A 21969-nucleotide genomic window follows, 5' to 3' on the forward strand; every position below is an offset into this window, starting at 1 on the left:
AGGTTTGCATCAGATCTCCGCATACGTGTGTAATTTGGCTGTTGATTGTGTGACATTTGTGCTGCAGAATCACCTGCAGGTTTCATTGCGATATATGCGTGCATAACACCCGCTGCTACCGGCTTTGTGTCTTGTCTAGAAAGGAATTCTGGTTCGTGAGGTACCGTACAGTAACTTGTCGGTACTGACTGTGGTATTGCGTAATGTGGCGCTATCGCTTGGTTTGCGTATGTCACGCTTTGTGTTTGACGTATGTAACCTTGCTGTAAACCACGTTGTTCCCTACTGTTACTATACTGTTATGAATATGCTGTTTTGAATTAATTTCCCGATCTGTTTGTGTTTTCGGAATGACATTCACATGTGCCTTTCCGTCGTGTGCGACACGTACTTCCGCGTGCGTTTTCTGTCGCGTTAGCGGCGACTGTTGACTTTGTCGTCTTCACAGTCTGATATTAACGAGGATTCTGTGGTCGTCTGCGACTCCCCGCTAAGGCTTTCTGCGTCTCCTCGACTTTCAGTTGAACACAAAATTTCTGACCTGAGCCTCTGGAGTTGATGTTCGTTTTTCTCTTGAATCTTTACGATACGACCATTGAATTTCCGTGATGCAGCTTAAGTTGTTCGTTTATGAGACATCGTCTCAGCAGTGACATGTTTGCCTTATGTCGACTCTCTGATGGCAAAAGCTTCGTCCTGTTGTTTTACCTTCTTGACACTTTGTTGGTATCTTCACGTAACGTATTCACATCTGCTTATATAGTGTCAATATCTGTTCTCATTTGCGCGTGCCCTGTCATAAGCGTTTGGAGCGTGCTTCTTGAGCTACAGTTCGGATTTGATCTAATTGTCCTTCTATATTATCAAGCGTTTTCTGTATTTCTCTATTAGTTTCTTTCAGCCCCGGTGTTATACGTCCTTCTTAACACCCTGCTAATTCTTTTTGCCCTTTATTAGTTTCTGGAGATGTTTGTAGTAAACGCTGGAACATAACAAATTTGTTAGCATTTTCTACACTTACATCATTCTCACCTGCTGCCGTGTGATGCAACCGTTCCCCATCTCGCTTTTCGTAACACCGTTTCCCTCTCTTCCGAACACAGTGTATGTGCACTAACTCTCATTCTTTCATATGACTGTGAAACTGTCTGATTCATTATTATCACGTTCAGTTCTACATACAGTAAATTGCTGTCTACTGATCATACATCTGAATCATGTGCCACACTATCCTCATGCCCATTACTTTGACCTGACTGAACGCCATGGGTTTCATTTTCAGTCTCATTTGGTATTGCCACGTTCTCTGTTGCGGATTTTTCACGTGGCTGTTGTGTGTCCAACTCGATCCTATCATGTGTTGCCATTATTTCGCTCTGTCTTGACCTATTGTTGTCTGTCATTTTCGATCGCTCTTCTACGCGTTGTTGTTCTTGAATTTTATGAACTTGACTATGCGTTAACATCAGATTGTAAGATTTGACTCTACCCCAAAATATCATTCACACAGTTCTAAAATCAATCTTTTCTGTTCATGGTGTTGATACAGAACTCAACACAACCCAATACAACAATATTTTTAGCCAGCAATAAACATACAAAAATACACTTCTATCTACACTTATGTACTACTTATTTACTTAACTACTCAGTTTACTTAACTACTCAGTTGAGCCAAATTTAATGTTAAATTAATTTTCTACAATTTGCGTTACCTTTTGTTTACCTCTCTACTATCAGTTTGCTATCTTGTCTAGCAGAATGCTTTTAATTCAAAATCCTGACACGCTAGCAGAATGCTGTTAATTCAGTATCCTTGCAGCGTAGAGCCATTTTGTAAGGTGTTGTTGTATTTGTTAATTTTGAATGGGGCACAGGATAACGTTCTGACTGTCTTCTCAAGCCCAGGGTGACATTCCACATACCTATTAATGCTCGCCCTATCTCAAAGTAATCAAAAATGCTACTGTGACATTCCAAGAACACGTAAATTGATATTGATGACAAGTTTCTGATCTAACCTAAAATGATAACACAATCTCTCCCGCTTCCATATTACATTCAATTTACCAAAGCTCTCAAGAATCAAGTTATAATCATTAAGTAAGTTTAATTACTTCTTCTTTCAATAAATCAATATTTAAACATTGAATATGTCATTAATCAAACTATATCTCTATACGTGAAAATGTTATCAATTGAAACAAGTAAATCTTTCACATATGATCATGCATGTGATGTTATTTATATGTATTTGACGATGCTGCTGCTGATTCCGCATTTAACATTTGACGATACCACTATGGCTGCGGTACATTAGGACTTTGTTTTTATGTAAAAGATCTGATGATGGTCATTAAAGACCGAAACCGGCAATCTGTTAACAAAAAGTTTGTGACCATAGACGTAAATTAAAGAAAAATTATTAAGTAAATCTTTAGCATTGAAAATTACACCTACGCCGTAGCTGTACAATGAACTAAGTTGGGGGAGGATGACTTTATTTAATCTATTCTCATGTACTCATTGGAGGGTAGGTTAGTAATTATCTCTAGAATTTCTCTATTCAAAGCGTACGCATCTTGGAGTATGCAACTCTCGCAAAATTGTACTCAACATTTAACTTCGCCAAAAGCGCTTTGTACATTACCAAATGGCCAATGCGGCGGTGTTGTCTCCATGCCGGATCTGAAATTGCTAATTCCCTACTCTGGCCTTGGATGAACGTATTCAGTCTCAAACGTTATGCGTTCCGTGGAATGTTCAAACTTCACTAGTCGAAATTAAAGGCAATTGCACACTCGCTCTGGGTTGAAGCGATGTGCGGAAAATTCTACCAGAAAAGAGGAATATTTAACTATCGCTTTACGTTTGTCGCAATGGTACGTGAAGCGTATCGCCCTCAGGCCACAAACGTAAAGTAGAGTCAGAGTCGCGCCTCTACCACACGCAGGTTTGTGGCCTGCCGCTAGAAATGAGCGCCCGCTCTCTCTGTCTGTGTCTCAATTGAGTTCTCAGAGTGCTTTTATACGACATTATCATCACCACCTTGATTCTACTACGTTACACGTCTGGCTTCAGTCGACTGCTCCCACGTTAATGGTAAATTCTTATTTCTCTTGCCCGGGTCTCCACTCGTTAATGTAATCTGGCCACTTACTTCCGTCTCGGCTGTGTATTCTGATAGATATTATATTGACTTTCCCTTATTTCTTTCTGCAGTGCACCGGGACTTTCTTTTGTTAAAGCTAACTGAGTCATTCCAATGTCATTAGCCACCTGCTCTGTCCATCTCCCAGCTGCATTCACTTTCTTATATTATTCATGCCCCTGTGGTTGAAAGGGTAAATCGTTTATTATGCCATATATGACATGACGCTAATTATTTCTTGTTGTCAGTAATATCGTTGTTTGATGGGGATTTTTTCGGTATCGTCGTTATGCAGCTTATGAAAGGCCCGACAATGTGGACATCTTACAAGGAAATATACAGAATGGTCCATTTATCAAGACCAGGCCAAGGTACATTTATTAGATCGGAACAACGGAAATAAAATGTTCAAACATACCTTCAACTTTCCCCTCAGAAAGAAATCCAGGGACGTCAGATCCGGTGAACGTGCGGGCCATTGTATGGTGCTTCGACGACTAATCCACCTGTTATGAAATATGCTATTCAATACCGCTTCAACCGTACGTGAGCTACGTGCCGGACATCCATCATATTGCAAGTACATCTCCATTCTGTCATACATTGAAACATCTTGTAGTAACATCGGCAGAACATTACGTAGGAAATCAGCATACATTGCACTATTTAGATTGCAATCGATAAAATGCAGGCCAATTATCCTACCTCAAATAATGCCACACCATACATTAACCCACCGGGGTCGCTGATGTTCCGCTTGTCGCAACTATCGTGGATTTTCCGTAGCCCAGTTGCGCATATTTTGCCGGTTTACGTTACCGCTGTTGGTGAATGACGCTTGGTCATTAAATAGAACGCGTGCAAACAAACTGTCATCGTCGCGTAATTTCTCTTGTGCCCAGTGGCAGAACTGTACACGACATTCAAAATCGTCGCCATGCAGTTCCTGGTGCATACAAATATAGTACAGGTGCAATCGATGTTGATGTAGCACTCTCAAGAGCAGGAGGAAGATTGAATTTTCTTCATGTGCTAGTTTTCAAGAAAGGAGATGGTAGATTGGGCCACGCGGTTTACCGAAAAGCGACGCACATAGTCCGTTACCTACAGCGGTATTCGAACCACCATGCAAAACAATAGCGAGACATCATAAAAACGATGGCGGGTAGGGCAAATAAAATCTGCAAACCAGAGCTGCTTCACACAAAATTAAAATACCTCATAAGTGCATTGTTCAAGAGTGATTATTCGTTTGCTGAGGTGAAAAGAGGTTTAAGGTGCTGCAAATGGCTCTAAGAACTATGGGACTTAACATCTGAGGTCATCAGTCCCCTAGAACTTAGAATTACTTAAACCTAACTAACCTAAGGCCATCACACACATCCATGACCGATGCAGGATTCGAACCTGCGACCGTAGCAGCAGCGCGGTTCTGGACTGAAGCGCCTAGAAGCGCTGGTCCACAGCGGCCGGCGAGCTTTAAGACCACTGAGAAAAAATAGTACCGATGCGCAAGTGCCAATGAAATCGAAAGTTTCCCTGCCTTTAATTAAGAACGTTACTGACAGCGTAGGGAAAACTAGAAAAAGCGGAAGATCGCGGTAACATCCGAGCCCACTCGGGAGATACAAGGATATTCACCAACTGCTGGAAGAAGCATGAATTTAGAGGATTTTGTGTAGTTGTGGTGAGATGTAGGTGGATACTACGAAAATAACGGTCGCAAAGCGGCTAGTGAGCACAAGGGACGCTGCAGAAGAGGGGAGATTGACAGATCAGCTACTGCAGAACATGCTTTGCAGCCAGGAGACCACTGCATTCGCTTTGGTAGGACTCAAGTACTGGCAGCCACAAGCAGATGCAATGAAAGGTAATACACGGAAGCCATAGAGATTGTGAAACACCACAGCAGTTTCAACAGGAAGGAGGAGGGCATGAAACTGAATGACACGTGGATTCTGGTGCTGAAGAAGAGGTGTACCAACCATACACTATGAGGTGTTAACAGCAGCGGACGATGCCAGCTGACAATTGCAAGTTGCGGTCACTCATTCTAAACACGTGTCCGCCCCGATAGCTAAGTGGTCAGTGTGACGAATTGCCGTCCTACGGGCCCGGGCTCGATTCCCGGCTGGGTCGGGGATTTTCTCCGCTCAGGGACTGGGATGGGTCTTGTGTTGTCTTCATCATCATTTTATCCCCATCCAGCGCAAAGGTCGCCCAATGTGGGGTCGAATGTAATAAGACCTGCTCCAAGGCGGCCGGACCTGCCACGGAAGGGGCCTCCCAGCCAATGACACCAAACGCTCATTTCCATTTTTTCATTAAAAATGTTACGCCATTGCTCGGAAGTGGAATTTTGCTGTAGTCAGTAGCGAGCCAGGGTGTGAATCGGACATTCAAGAAAAGGGGGTACGATGCCCAAAGAAAACGTCCTCCGCAATCGCGGACGAAACGTTCGCATTCAAGGAAAATCCTTTTGACCACGGCATAATAGCCCGGAACATTTCATTAATTATGCTTATTATGGCAGTGTCTGCTAAATAAAACGGAACACACTTTTCCAGGACTGCAGCAGTTTTAACCCACACCAGATAAACAAGATTATTTTCGAACGAATCTCATTTTAAAGTGCCTAATTTACATAACTAACGCGACGGAATTCAGGAAGTAAATATTGGAATCAAACCGGCCTACAAATTATTACAAATAAACAGTTCTGGCGGCTGAAGATGATTATCAACTTTTGTGTCGTATAGCTGATAGCATCTGGTGCTTTGATTGTGCGGAGACGTAGTTGTTTCATCAAAAATGGCAGCTTGCATCGTTTACGGGCGTACTAATTGATCCGATCGTAACTTAGAGTTGTATAATATCACATTTCAATCGTAACCGGTGCCGTTCAAGAAATATTGTCTTCTTTAACACATGAATTATGGTTGCGGTGTTTACTTTTAATCTTTCGTATGTTTAACACTGCCTTCCAAACCGCAAACGTTCCGTCATCCGAGCAACCGTGTATCAACGACCTCGTCACCGCACAACACACGGCTACGTGACCGCACTGACTGTTAGTGCAGCGCCTCCTGCTCTCAATTCCTCCCTCACTGACAATTATTCACTGTTCATATTTTATCTCTCTATAAAAAAGATTCTGGACAGAACAGCCGGTGACAGCGCTCATGTGTGTGCGAGTTTTGTGTGCGTGATTATATAAATAGGTGTGTGTGTGTGTGTGTGTGTGTGTGTGTGTGTGTGTGTGTGTGTGTGTGTGTGTAAGGCTTTGGCAGGAATGTTACGTGGACACACTTTCTGTCGTGCCTGACTGCTGCTCGGCGTGTAATTAGCAGTGTATCCACTTCACGGTATAGTTACTTCCTCATGAAGTTTATGGTAAATAATCTGCTGTACTTCAATAGGAACACTGATAAATATAATAACACCAGAAGGAAAAAAATGACGTTCTTGACGCCACATTAAGGTCGTCAACAGCACAAACAGGAGTTCACTATGCTGCCCCGAAAAGTTTTGCTTACTTACGCAATGATATAAAATGCCTGCCAGTGAACAAAGTTAAATTTGAAACAAAAATGAAAACTATTCTCTTTGGCTGTTACTGTAATGTGTAAATGGTGATGATAAGAAATAACTGATTAAAATCTCTCTGTCTTTAATTAAAAAGCAAAGGAAAAAGACTAAAGCAGGATCAGCATGGAGGGATTTTTACAACAAAAATTGATGTTAATATAACATCATTACGATGTTAATGTATTATCATTATGATTTAACGTGCAAATGACACATGGACAATGAAACTAATTAACTAACTAGCTGTTGATATATGACGAAGCATGGTATACAATTACAGAGTTTAAAAACCTTAAAATAAAATTGAAATGTGAAATAACGCAGGTAATCAAACTACACTTACATTCCAACTGTGGTATGTTTTCCTGAATAACTGATAGAGGTACTGGCAACAGATATTCTGGGAAAAGAAGAAAAAAGGCTATGTTGGGAAGGTAGACCTGTATGTTATACAGGTTAGGCTATCATTACTCGAAGAATTACTTACACACATGTTAAGGCAAAATATCCATTTCACAGGGCCTAAAAGTTTGAGACCATCCTCTTAATGACTGTTATTAACATTGCAAAATTCTGGAACATGTTTAAAAATTATATCGTTTTCTTATCCTGTAAGTTGCTTTTATTGGTCACACACTAAATGACGCATCATGGTAAGATTTCAAAGTGAGAACACGATAATGAGAATAACTCACTGACAGTCTAATAGGACAAGAACTCTCTTCTTCATGGAAGTATACTGTACATCTACGCAGTTCCGTTTCTTTGACATTTCAGTAATCGTTCACTTTGTTGAAATGTGCAAGATACGATAGCGTGCCTTGTTTCTTTCATTACACGTTTGTGTGCTAACAAAGAAAAATATTTATCGGTTTTTGTGGCCGTATCGTAAGTTGTATCTTGTGCTTGTATCGTGTGGAGACGTAGCTGCTTTATGAAAAATGCCAGCTTGTGTCGTTTATGGATGTACTAATCAATCCGATCGTAATCTAAAGTTTAAAAGAATCACATTTCACTCATAAGTGGATCCATTCAATTACTGTTTTTTTATACATTAATTATCGTAGCATTGTTTACTTTTATTCTTTCCTGTGTTTCTCATTGCCGTAAACGATCCAATATCCGAGCCAAACTTTATCAACGATCTCGTTGCCACACAACACACGGCTAAGTTGATGCAGCATGTCATGCCATAAATTTCTCCCGCCGATAATTATCCATTGTTCGTATTTTCTCCTTCTTTAAATAAAAACGATTCTGACTAGAAGAGACGGAGACAGTTGTCTTGTGTGTATGATTCTATCAATGTGTGCATATGGCTGGATTCCTTTGTGAAGAAGGCCTTAAACGTGTGAAAACACTCTTTTCGTCGTGCCTGGTTGCTGTTCGGTGTGCGAACCGTTTCGCAGTACAGTTATTGCTTCATAAAGTGTATTGTAAATAATAAATAATCCACTGCACTTCATGAGAAACAATGATGTAGGGAATTACAAAACCAGAAGCAAATGCAAAAACTGACATTCATTACGCCACATTAAGATGGTCTGTAACACAAACAACCAAAAGTTTTGATAACTTACCCAGCGATATAAGGTGTCTCAAAGACAGCAAAGTAAAATCTGAAACTAAACTGAAAACGTTCCTCTTTGACAACTCCTCCTATTCTGCGGAAGACTGTCTATTATCGATATGTGTAAATAGCGATCGGTCTGTGCTTAATTAAAAAGCAAAGAAAGTAATAAATGATCAACAAGAGGGATATTTGAAAAAAAACTGATGTTAATATAAAATGACTCATCCACATCATTACTGTTTATTGTGTAACTGATACATAGAACATGAAACTAATTAACTAACTAACTTTTGGTATGTAACAAAGAATGGTATAGATTTACATACTCAGAAAACTTCAAAATTAAATTAAAATGTAAAATGAAGCACATAATCAAAGTGGACTTACATTCCAATTGTGATACACTTTATTATTGCTGAAAAACTGACAGTTCCTGGCGAGAAATACTGCGGGTAAGAAGAAACAAGGCTACTGTTGGAATGGTACACGTTACACTAGTTAGGCTATCGTTGCTGGGAAATGAGTTACATATATGTTAAAGCAAAATACCCATTTTAGGGAGTCTAACCGTTTGAGACTATTCCCTTAATCACATTTACAAGTATGGGGAAGGACGTCGGCCGTGCCCTTTCTAAGGAACCATCCCGGCATTTGCCTGGAGCGATTTAGAGAAATCACGAATATCAGAAATCAGGATGTCTAGACGCGGGATTGAACAGGTGTCGTCCCGAGTCCGAGTCCAGTCGGCTATCCACTGCGCCTCCTCGCTCGGTAGAAGTAATGGGGTAGCGATATACATATACACTAATGAGTCTAAACATTATGACACCGTCGTGCTATCGATTTAAACCCGTCCAGGCGACAGCAGCGTCACCTGGTGAGGAATGACTGTTAGTCAGACACACACAGGGTGCGTGTAATATCAGTGAGCGCGCTGTTCGTTGTAGACCGAGGAACGCGCTGTCTGACTGAGGGCAGATTATGATGCCCGAGAGGCTCAGCACAATCATTTCGGTAACAGCACGACTTTTCGTGTGTTCGAGGAGTGCTGTGGCGATTGTCTTCAACACGTGGCGAAACGAAGGTTAAACCACGTCCAGACGTCATGGGGTTGTGCGGACAACCTCATTACTTGTGTTCGACGTCGCAGGCTGGACAAACTGGTAAAACAGGACAGCCGGACAACTGTTGCCGAAATAACATCAGATTTCAGTGCTGGTCAGAGTACAACTGTGTCTGAACACAAACACAGTGCAGCGCGAAGGACGTCAGCAGCCAGCTAGCCATCCATGTGCCAATGTTAACAATATGATATCGTTACCTACCACTGAAACGAGTACGTGACCATCTATTTATTATTTATCGTATTTCAACACACACACATAAGAAAGAAACAGACAAATCACTAATATAACAAACGTTAATAATTGCAAACAAACATCACTAATACAACAATGTTTAAGGATTACGAACAAACATCATGTCTATTAATATAATCTATCGTGGTTGGGAAGGGAGTGAGACAGGGTTGTAGCCTATCCCAGATGTTACTCAATAAAGGAAACAAAAGAAAAGTTCGGAATAGGTATTAAAATCCATGGTGAAGAAATAAAAACTTTGAGGTTCGCCGATGACATTGTAATTCTGTCAGAGACAGCAAAGGACTTGGAAGAGCAGCTGAACGGAATGGACAGTCTCTTGAAAGGAGGGAACAGGATGAACATCAACAAAAGCAAAACGAGGATAATGGAATGTAGTCGAATTAACTCGGGTGACGCTGGGGGAATTAGATTAGGAAATGAGACACTTAATGTAGTAAAGGAGTTTTGTTATTTGGGGAGCAAAATAACTGATGATGGTCGAAGTAGAGAGGATATAAAATGTAGACTGGCAATGGCAAGGAAAGCGTTTCTGAAGAAGAAAATTTGTTAACATTGAGTATAGATTTAAATGTCAGGAAGTCGTTTCTGAAAGTATTTGTATGGAGTGTAGCCATGTATGGAAGTGAAACGTGCACGATACATAGTTTAGACAAGAAGTGAATAGAAGCTTTCGAAATGTGGTGTTACAGAAGAATGCTGAAGATTAGATGGGTAGATTACATAACTAATGAGGAGGTATTGAATAGAATTGGGGAGAAGAAGAGCTTGTGGCACAACTTGACTAGAAGAAGGGATCAGTTGGTAGGACATGTTCTGACACTTCAAGGGATCACCAATTTAGTATTGGAGGGCAGCGTGGAGGGTAAAAATCGTAGAGGGAGACCAAGAGATGAATACACTAAGCAGATTCAGAAGGATGTAGGCTGCAATAAGTACTGGGAGATGAAGAAGCTTGCACAGGATAGAGTAGCAGGGAGAGCTAAATCAAACCAGTTTCAGGACTGAAGACCTCAACAACAACAACATCGCCTCTGGAGTTGTGCACAGGTACTTGCTGTTCTTGTTGGAGAGTTCCTAGACCGAAGCCTATTATAGTTTGCAGCTCCAATGTCTTGGTGGATTGGCAGGCTTCGATTTCCCATGATGTTTTTGTATTCACGTAAAAGGGCGTCAGTATGTCTCAGGTGTGGCGGTGGGATGAGGCATAATATTGGGAGCCATTCCGATGGAATGGGTTTAATTTCTCTAGAAATCATCCTTTTTTAACGTGTGGGCTTTTTAGCCAAATCGGCAGCCGAGAATACAATTGCTAAAGCAGAGGTGCGGAGAGTAGAGGCCGTTGCTCCCCAGGTAGTACCACAGAGCTTTTGAATAATGTTGTTTCTTGTCTTTAATTTTTCGGCAGTCTTTGTTAGGTGATCTTTAAAAGATAGCTTTCTGTCGAGCGTCATGCCCAAGTACTTCGGAGTTTTATTGTGCCTGAGAATGGTGTTTTCAAATCGAATGTTGATGTCCTTTCCAGCGAGTTTGTTGTTGATATGGAAGCAACTAACCTCTGTTCTGGAAGCATTTGGTTGAAGTCTCCACTTACGGAAATATTCGACCATTATCTTCAGGTGATTCGTTAGGATGTCCCCAGATGCTTCAATTGTGCTACGTCGTGTAGTGAGGGCCCAATCGTCAGTATACCCGAACTTTCTTTGTGTTTCCGGCAGGTCTGCATTATAGAGGCTAAACAGGAGTGGTGTGAGCACTGATCCTTGTGGTAAGCCATTCTTTAGTTTTTTGATGGAGCTGTAGTCAGTGCCCATACTTATTTGGAACACCGTATCGTTAAACATGCTGTCTATTAAGGAATTACTTGGAGAGTTTTGTACATGATGCCTTCTCTCCACACAGTGTGGTAAGCTGCTTAGAGGTCAATAAACGCCACTGATGTTTTCAATTGTCTCTGGAATCCCGCCTCAATGTAAGTCGTGAGTGACAACATTTGCTCAGTACAACTTCTTCCTGGCTGAAAGCCTGCCTACTCAATTCGGATTACCCTGAACAATTCTGGGCTAACAATTTTGGGGCGTAAAGCTAGTTCTGGTCGGTAGTATAACACTTCACGTGCACTCTGGGTAGCGCTAAATGAACTATGACATACTAGCAGTCACATAATCTGAGGATCTCCTGACTATAAGACACTTTCAGAAAGAGTTATGTCACCAGACAGACCAAACGCGACCATCGGCACTGGACGTTGGCGCAGTGACAGAATGTTGAATGGTCTGATGAATCATAATATGTTCTTCATCATGCCGATGGGAGCGCGCAAATCCTTATCTTTCATGGGAATACCTCTTTGACACCCATGCTGCAGGATGGAGACAAGTGGATGGTGGCTCCATTATGCTCTGGGGAACATTGATGGATGCATCCATAGGTTCAGCAGACCTAGTGCAAGGCACCATGACAGCCAAGGACTATCTTTCACTGGTTGCATACTACGTACACCCCTTAATGACGATCATGTTTCCCGACAGCAATGGCACCTTTCATCAAGACAATGCGCCATGTCAAAAGACCAGGAGTTTGATAGAGTGGTTCGAGGACCAAAGGTGCGAGTTCCAATTGATGTGCTTTCCACCCTGCTCACCAGATCTGAACCTGATCGAACACATCTGGGATGTGATTGAACGTGACATCAGAGATGAACGCTCCCTAGCCGTAATTTATGGGGATTATATGACATGTGTGTGCAGATGTGGTGGCAACTCCCTCCAGTTTCTTATCAAGGCCTCGTTGCTACAATGCCACGAAGCGTCGCTGCTGTTATCCATGCCAGTGATGGATGTACCAGCTTTTAGGTAGGTAGTCACAATGTTCTGGCTAGTCACTGTATACAGATGACGGTAGTGTTGCGTACACTAGATATAAAAGGACAGTGCTTCTGTGGAGCTCTTAATTGTATTCAAGCGATGCCTGTGAAAATATTACCGAAGTGACTGTGCCTTCAGGATGGGAACTGACAGACTTTGAACGCGGAATGGTAGCTCGAGCTAGACACATGGGACGACACGTAGGACGACATTCCATTTCGGAAGTCGTTTGGGAATTTAATATTCCGGGACCGGCAGTGTCAAGACTGTGCCAAGAAGGCCAAATGTGAGCGATTACTTCTCACCATGGACAAAGCAGTGGCTGACGGCCTCCACTTAACGACAGAGGGCAGCGGAGTTTGCGTAGAGTTGTCAACACTGAGTGAAATAACCGCAGAAAGCACACCACAACCGGTAGGACAGTGCGGTAAATTTTGATGTTAATGGGCTATGGCAGAAGACGACCGACGCGAGTGCCTTTTCTAACAGTATGACATCACCTGCAGCGCCTCGGTTGTGGCCTAGACTGCTTGTAAATGGGCTGTTTAGGTTTGTATGTTGGTAACGCCACGTAGCGCTCTGTATGAAAATCACTGACTGTGCTGTGTGCAGTCTGTGGCTGGTTGGACTCATTGTTGGAATATTCGCTTGTGTAGTGTTGGGCAGTTGGATGTGAACAGCACGTAGCGTTGGGCAGTTGGATGTGAGCCGCCAGCAATGGTGGATGTGGGGTTAGAGATGAGCGGACAATCTGGACAGGTGTCCGTCATAAAAACGAAATAAATATAATGACTTTTGAACATTATTGAGGTAAACACATTGTTTCTTCTCTATCAAAATCTTTCATTTGCTAACTATGCCTATCAGTAGTCAATATCCTTCAGTAGTTGGAATCTTTTAATTAGCTGGCAGTATTGGTGCTCGCTGTATTGCAGTAGTTAGAGTAACTAAGATTTTTGTGAGGTAAGCGATTCATAAAAGGTATAGGTTATTGTTCATCAGGACCATTTTTTGTAGGGATTATTGAAAGTCAGACTGCGTTGCGCTAAAAAATAATTGTGTGTCAGTTTAGTGACAAACAGAATAAGTAAAGAGAGAAATGTCTGAGTACGTTCAGTTTTACTCAGCTGTTTCAGACTTTTCAATCTGACGGTAGGTTTCAATTGTGGTGCAGACCCCACGAAGCCATGGAGCCAAGTTGTCATAAACAAGGCACTGTGGAAGCTGATGGTGGCTACATAATGGCGTGGGCTGTGTTTGCACGGAATGGGCTGGATCTTCGGCATGTTAGGCTACTTGGAGGCCGTTTGCAGCCATTCATGGACGTCATGTACCAAAATAACTATAGAATTTTTATTGATCACTATTCCTTGCGATTAGTTTGAAGAAAGTTTTGGATAGTTTGAGGAAAGAATTAGTCGGTCCGATATTCCAACCTAATTCCAATCGAACATCTGTGGAATGTAATCGAAATGTCAGTTCGTGCGCAAAATTCTTCACCTTCAACCCCTTCGCAATTATGGATGGCTATAGACGCAGCGTGACTCACTGTTTCTGCAGGCGACGTCCAACAACTTGTTGAGTCCATGTCACGTCGAGCTGCTGCACTACACGGGACTAAAGGAGGCCTGACAAGATGCTAGGAGATTAGAAGGTGTCTCATGACTTCTGTCAGCTCAGTTTCTCTTTCTATACCAACGTGTAAGTGTTGTTGCAGTTCTCAAAACGAATATATATATACACTCCTGGAAATGGAAAAAAGAACACATTGACACCGGTGTGTCAGACCCACCATACTTGCTCCGGACACTGCGAGAGGGCTGTACAAGCAATGATCACACGCACGGGACAGCGGACACACCAGGAGCCGCGGTGCTGGCCGTCGAATGACGCTAGCTGCGCAGCATTTGTGCACCGCCGCCGTCAGTGTCAGCCAGTTTGCCGTGCCATACGGAGCTCCATCGCAGTCTTTAACACTGGTAGCGTGCCGCGACAGCGTGGACGCGAACCGTATGTGCAGTTGACGGACTTTGAGCGAGGGAGTATGGTGGGCATGCGGGAGGCCGGGTGGACGTACCGCCGAATTGCTCAACACGTGGGGCGTGAGGTCTCCACAGTACATCGATGTTGTCGCCAGTGGTCGGCGGAAGGTGCACGTGCCCGTCGACCTGGGACAGGACCGCAGCGACGCACGGATGCACGCCAAGACCGTAGGATCCTACGCAGTGCCGTAGGGGACCGCACCGCCACTTCCCAGCAAATTAGGGACACTGTTGCTCCTGGGGTATCGGCGAGGACCATTCGCAACCGTCTCCATGAAGCTGGGCTACGGTCCCGCACACCGTTATGCCGTCTTCCGCTCAAGCCCCAACATCGTGCAGCCCGCCTCCAGTGGTGTCGCGACAGGCGTGAATGGAGGGACGAATGGAGACGAGTCGTCTTCAGCGATGAGAGTCGCTTCTGCCTTGGTGCCAATGATGGTTGTATGCGTGTTTGGCGCCGTGCAGGTGAGCGCCACAATCAGGACTGCATACGACCGAGGCACACAGGGCCAACACCCGGCATCATGGTGTGGGGAGCGATCTCCTACACTGGCCGTACACCTCTGGTGATCGTCGAGGGGACACTGAATAGTGCACAGTACATCCAAACCGTCATCGAACCCATCGTTCTACCATTCCTAGACCGGCAAAGGAACTTGCTGTTCCAACAGAACAATGCACGTCCGCATGTATCCCGTGCCACCCAACGTGCTCTAGAAGGTGTAAGTCAATTACCCTAACCAGCAAGATCTCCGGATCTGTCCCCCATTGAGCATGTTTGGGACTGGATGAAGCGTCGTCTCACGCGGTCTGCACGTCCAGCACGAACGCTGGTCCAACTGAGGCTCCAGGTGGAAATGGCATGGCAAGCCGTTCCACAGGACTACATCCAGCGTCTCTACGATCGTCTCCATGAGAGAATAGCAGCCTACATTGTTGCGAAAGGTGGATATACACTGTACTAGTGCCGACATTGTGCATGCTCTGTTGCCTGTGTCTATGTGCCTGTGGTTCTGTCAGTGTGATCATGTGATGTATCTGACCCCAGATATATATATATATATATATATTTCTCTAGCAGCTGTTCATGGTTCAATTCAAAGCCGACAACAGCGCTGCCGAGAGCCTCCGATCTTCCTTCGACGACTCTGCTATTCGGGCTACAACTTTACTGCATGGGCTATGGCTTGATGGTGTCTCTCACCAGTCCAGCTAGGTACAGAGACGTAACTTGTAGCAGATGTTGCCACCAAACATAACGGGCATTCTTTTAGATGTAAGGGTAAGGGGATATCACTTTTGACACTAGATGCACAGGTGCAGGGGCTTTGTCCCTTTTCTCTGGCAAAGAACTGTTTTGGTCCCTGGGCGGTCGACCGGCCTGCACAGCTGCGTGCTAACGCACCCTCCAACAGACTTTCCAGCGGGCTGGTTGCCTCTGCCGAACAAAACCTCCTGTGGCTGTCGTGTCTGGGATGTTTGTGCACACCAGCGTCGACTTTTTAATCTCAGAGAGCACTTGCGATTCATTTATTAGATTTGCATATGGATTAAATGGAAATATGTACAGCTGACTCTACCCTATCGAGTTTGGGCTCAAATGAAACTTCTTGATACGCAGAATACGATGGTATGGTCAGAATATATAAGAAATGAAGGTCAGGAGAGCACGCCACCTTACAATGATACATTAGAAAAGTTAGTCCTTTGGGAACTACAGTACAAGTGGAACACGTCCTAACTGGCTAGGTGCCACTGCCAGAGAGTGTATGTTAATTGGAGGTGAGGCCCTTCACCTGTCTGCAATCAACACATCTTTCCTTTACTATGATCTGCATTGGCTATAGAGAGCGAGGGCAGACTGTCAGCAGGTCACACCCTTAGCTCGTCTGGATGGTCTCTTAGATCGCTACAGTTTTTTGTCTTGTGATACTTCAAACATCCTTGTGAGCTGAAGTACACTCATACTCTTACGTGTACTTTCCTATTGGATGGCAAGTGTCACATGCTAGAAATCTCTTATTCTTGCTACGATTTGTTTCTTATTTTGAGGTTCAAATGGCTCTTAGCACTATGGGACTTAAAATCTGAGGTCGTCAGTCCCCTAGAACTTAGCACTACTTAAACCTAACTAACCTAAGGACATCACACATATCCATGCCCGAGGCAGGATCGAACCTGCGACCGTGTCAGTCTCGCGGTCCCGGACTGAGCTCCTAGAACCGCTAGACCACCGTGGCCGGCCGCGGTTGCGGACTGACTGACGCGCCTAGAACTGCACGGCCACCGAGGCCGGCTTATTTTTAGGCCTTGAGTGGACTCATAGATGCACCATAGTGTTTGGGTGTCATGTTTTTGTCGAAGGTTACAGTTTCTCCATGGTGAGAAAAGCTAATCTTCTACAAAGCGCTTTCGATGAAAGAGGGATGTGTATATTCACGAACAACTCAGTGAATTCTTCGATGAGGAGTTTGATGAAAGTGATAATGACCCTGATTTCTAGTATTTAGTGATCGCGTACTAATTTGGAGAAGGAAACTGAAGGTCATGAAGAAGTGATACGTGGTCATGACTGAGAAGCGTACTTCTTCGGTAAGAACACAAATATGTTTTCGATGGAGAAAACAGAACTCGCCAACTAATATAAGAACAAGGCATCGCAATATTGTCTTGCAGCTACCTCGTCTTCAAAAAATTCCGGAAGTGTCGGAGAAAACGTGCTGTTATGGAGATATGAGCCTCAAATACAGAAATATCTTTTTTTTGAGAAACGAAAAACATCAACCCTTTGTTGTCCTTGTTTGACGTAAAAACGAGTTATCCTCGTCAACATTGTGGTGTTCCGGTTTGCTTGAAGAGTTATGGAGGGTCTGTATGAAACGCATGCAGGCTGAAAGCAATTAAAATCCAGTTCAGTTCCTCAGAAGAATACGGAAGGTAATTACTTTATTCTTGTTTTTTAAAATAAAAATTTGGCATAATTTCAACCTTGGTCGTATTATGTGGTGGAATAATCGTCCTAAGGTTGAAATGATATTAGTAAACTGAAAATGATTCCAAATACAATTTGTCATAATTCAAATGCGTTTTTCGGTACAGTTATGTTTCAAATGTGTAATACTATCTCCCTGATGATAATTGATGGGTGAATAGAGAGATAACAATGTGTTGTTATTTTAGTAATACATAAAATTAAAATAATCTGGCAATTTTGATGTGTTCTAATATGCAAAGTGTTTTAAATTCTGCTTTGTTTAAAAAACAAAAATTTTCATAAAATTTGTTTCCAAGAAGTGTAACAAACGACAGAAAAGTCATGAATATATATGTTCACCAAAACAGAGGTTTTATACATAAAAAATAAAAAGTTAGTGTGAGAGATCCCTCCGTACTAATGGTGGTCTTGTTAGCATTCACAGTAACTATGGGTTAAAATGAACACACGACAGCTGAACCAATGATTTTACGTGGCATGTAGGATACAATTAATTATGTTTGAGAGAGTCAAGAAAGTATTTTAAGCAAAGTTCGAGATAGTTATTAAGCTGGCTCGGCGAATTACACATTTGGCCATAAATAATACATGTATGATGGCCTGTAGCTTTTATGGGATTTGCGGATGCCAAATAGAATATGGCTCAGTTGAACCTCTGTAATAAATACAACACAGCACACAAGACGCTAAATATCCTACTGAGGAGCAGAAGTAATAGTTATGCCTATCTTTCAAGACCAACACACTAGTAATTCTATTACTTAGAGCTTGCGTCTCTCCTAGGGAACAAAAATTTTCATGACCTTGAAGGTGAATGTTTAAGGTATTGCCAGATGGTGTTTATTCGAGGACGTACATTCAAACTTTAGATAACATATATGATGTATTCCATGCGAAGTTCAGTTACTAAGTAGGGTGACTATAATGTATTTCACGTGAAGTTCAGTTACTAAGTAGGGTGAGCAGTTTGTTACGCTACCAAAAATTGTTAGTACAGTTATCCGGGACACAATCGACATTGATAACAGTCACTGTCCAGTAATGAAGTTGAATGTTAGATTGTTTAGACGAGAATATTACACTTCTCTCTTATTACCGTTCCTGTTAAAGACAATTACACTCCTATGGCTCATTTAGGTGGGCCCATCATATATATCGCTGAGCCCAACAGTAGTTTAGTTCACGGTACTTATTGATCACATCACGGCTCTATTAAAAAGTGCATTTTGTAGATTACAGATTTCACCTGAAAATAATGACATATTACAATTTCTGAATTTCGCAGTTAGATGTGCTCGTATTCTTGCGTACAGAATGCACATGACTGTGGGGTGAACCAACACTGAGGGTGCACTCGAACGTAGACATTACTCGAGTACTTCTAACTATCGACTGGCAATTCTGAGTGACGTCCCAGTACTTACAGACTGGCTTAAGAGAAAACTGTTACTTTGAAAACTATGTTGTTCTTTTGGTCTTCAGTCCAAATACTGATTTGATGCAGCTCTCCGTGCTACTCTTTCCTGTCCAAGCCTCTTCAAAACCCTTCTGAATCTTCTTACTGTATTCATCTCCTGGTCTCCCTCTACGATCTTTACCCTCACGTTTTCCTCCAATACTAAATTGGTGATCCCTTGATGTCTCAGGATGTCCCCCACAAAACGACACTATTTTTCTTCTATCTGTGAATCTCCTCGCTTACATATGCGAGTGCCACATTGCCAATTATGGTAACTTTCATGAAATCATTAATTAGTGAATTAACTAATCAATGCTGTAGGTCATATTGCAGTGCGAAATTACGGCAACAAAACTTTGCAGTGTGGTCAGAAACAGTGTGAAGAACCTGTAAGCGTGTTGCAGGGTAGGCTGTGCTGAGAAAGAACTAAAAAATTCTCTATGGTGTGCCAAGTCAATTAGTACTGAAGTTAGCCAATCTGCTGCGCACGCAAATTAAAGTGGCCGACCAGACACAATCAGCGTCAACTGTTCTCAAGGAGTAGACGACACAACAGGAGAATTCCGAGCCTTTGGCTCGGATTCGATCCTCATTACCATCAAAAGTGCAATTCTTGTATCGCTCCCATATTCGGCTACAAGAAACCAAACGAAGGACATGTTTAGCAACACCGTTTAATGCAGGCCACATGAATTTGTTGGCGCAACGGCCTGGTTGGCTAACTTTAATGCCAATCAACTCGGAAAGGGGGAACGTATCGAATTCTTTTCTTGACAACTGTTACTCAGCACCACCTATCCTGCAAGATTCTCACAAGCTTTCCTCATTGCTCCTGATCAATCCGTATAGCTGACGTCCGGAACTAACCGTAGTTATTACAATATCTGCTCTGTAAAATAGTATTTGCTATAAGCTTTCAAGTTAATTTCTCTGGAGATAATAAATTGTACATAGTTTAATGTATTTACTGGAACTTGAGAATGCTAATCATTCAGGTGGCTTAGGTCAACTTTCTCAAATATAATTACTCGCTCGTATGATTTGGCATGTAACGAACTGTAATACTAACTGGAATTAACTGTAACTTTTAATTAACAATGTCCTTATGAAACCCAAATACAAAAATTTAATCGGAACACTTTAAATGAGGATCTGAATAATTAATTTAAGTGAAAGTAAGTCTAAATAAAAGAGTGAGGTTTTAATATAGTTATTGGATGTCAACGGATAAATTAATTGAAATTTACATGAATATAAAACGGTTAGTTATTTAGGGGGCTAGAAAAACGTAACAGTTGGAGAGGATCCATCTGGCACGTCACGACGATATTACATTTCCAAAGGCGCGGGCACTGTGGCAAATACATCTGTTATGAAATACAGGACATGTATTCACAGCTGTGAATATGGACATTCATCCGGTGTATAATGGAGTGACTGGAAAGCAGATTTTTCGGTTATTAGGCTATCCAAACACGCTTCACGGTCAGACTAAAACTTCCATATGTCGTCAGCCAAGTGTCTACAACTGCCACTTTTACATCCATTACGTATATTCCCATACAGAACAGGCATTTTAACTGAAAGTCGTTTGCTCTGTTTCAGTGTACAAATAAGGTACTGCAGTACCCGTCACCATCGGAAGTAAGATGCAATATTCCTCCTGACTTGAATGCATATGAGCAAACGTTTTCACTTGCCACCCAACAATGGGCAGATTGTAGAATTCTTGCTCCGTAGCAATTGCTTCGGTTTGACATTCTCTAGATGTGTGTAGCTAGATGTATAATACTTTTCATATCATTACAGAATATTCAACAAGATCACTACGTAACTCACATATTTCAGTCTCTTGTAATTCATTCTTATCTTTATCATAAATGCATGTTATACAAGAAATTTTGTCACATTTTTACCTGATTACAGACGATTTTAGGCAGAATAAATTAAGTTGTGTCTATGTTATACCCACCCTCGATTATTGAACAAATAGGTTAATAGGCCAGTGGTTTGTGCAATGAATAATACCTTCTTCAGTTACAGACTGTCAGCCAGACCAATGGATACCATCAGAATCTAGAGGTTGTACCAGCTTTCGAGGACATCATGGATGTCATTGGTTCTAGAGGAAAGTTCCAGAAGAGATTAAACACTGTTTTCATTTGCTATGGCACAATCGTCAATATGATGAGCTCGCAAATGTACCACTTCGTTATGCAAACTCCTGATCACTGGTGTCACGTCCCTGGAAGAGAGTTCACCAACTTAACTCTTGATGAGTGGAAGAATGCCACTATCCCCAAGTAAGATATATATTTAGATATAGTCCATGTCATTTTTATTTAACAGAAGCTGAGAAAATGCGATCTCTTAAATCAATAATAGATATATATCAGTAGGAATGCAATAGTTACTTCCAATCAGATTTGAACTTTGCCTGTCAGGTGGCCTACATGGAGAGACAAATGCATGACGTCATCATATCCTGCCCCCCTCCTAAGCAACGCCCCTCGTAAGCCATGCCCCATTCTCCTACCCATACCCGCTCCTCCTCCCTTATTAAGCTATGCTCCCTTTTCAAACTAAACCCCCCTTTTTGGAAACATGCCACCGAGAGGGTTTCTAAGCCTCACCATATTTAGCTCTCCCAATAATAGCTCAGAATACACCTGTCCAACCACATTTCTTAACTCATCCTTAAGCTACACATGCATTTTCTTGGGAATGGATCACTCAGAGAGCTTCTACACCAATGCACATGCATCTCTCCACCACAGCTCAGTATTTTTCTGCTCAGTTACATTCCTGGACTCCTTCTTAAGTCACACACCCCTTCTTTCGAAAAGCCCATTGCGATGCGAGGTACATAACATTATTCTCGTCCAGTAGTGTTAGCAATTGCATAATGTATGCAT

General features: G+C 42.4%; 1 protein-coding gene across 6 annotated transcripts in view; it reads left to right on the top strand.

Moving 5' to 3' along the window:
* The window catches only part of LOC126355976 (solute carrier family 22 member 7-like), a 195542-nt gene that overhangs the window by 43391 nt on the left and 130182 nt on the right, over nt 1-21969 (top strand). For 3 of the 6 annotated variants that reach the window (XM_050006588.1, XM_050006587.1, XM_050006586.1), the window contains exon 2: nt 21092-21357. The exons of 2 other annotated variants lie outside the window; for them this stretch is intronic. In XM_050006588.1, the coding sequence (XP_049862545.1) occupies nt 21092-21357 (266 nt within the window). The remainder of the gene's footprint in view (nt 1-21091; nt 21358-21969) is intronic. One more of the 6 variants, XM_050006589.1, reaches the window with a different exon arrangement.

The sequence above is a fragment of the Schistocerca gregaria genome, chromosome 3 (genome assembly GCF_023897955.1).
Source record: "Schistocerca gregaria isolate iqSchGreg1 chromosome 3, iqSchGreg1.2, whole genome shotgun sequence".
NCBI lineage: Eukaryota > Metazoa > Arthropoda > Insecta > Orthoptera > Acrididae > Schistocerca > Schistocerca gregaria.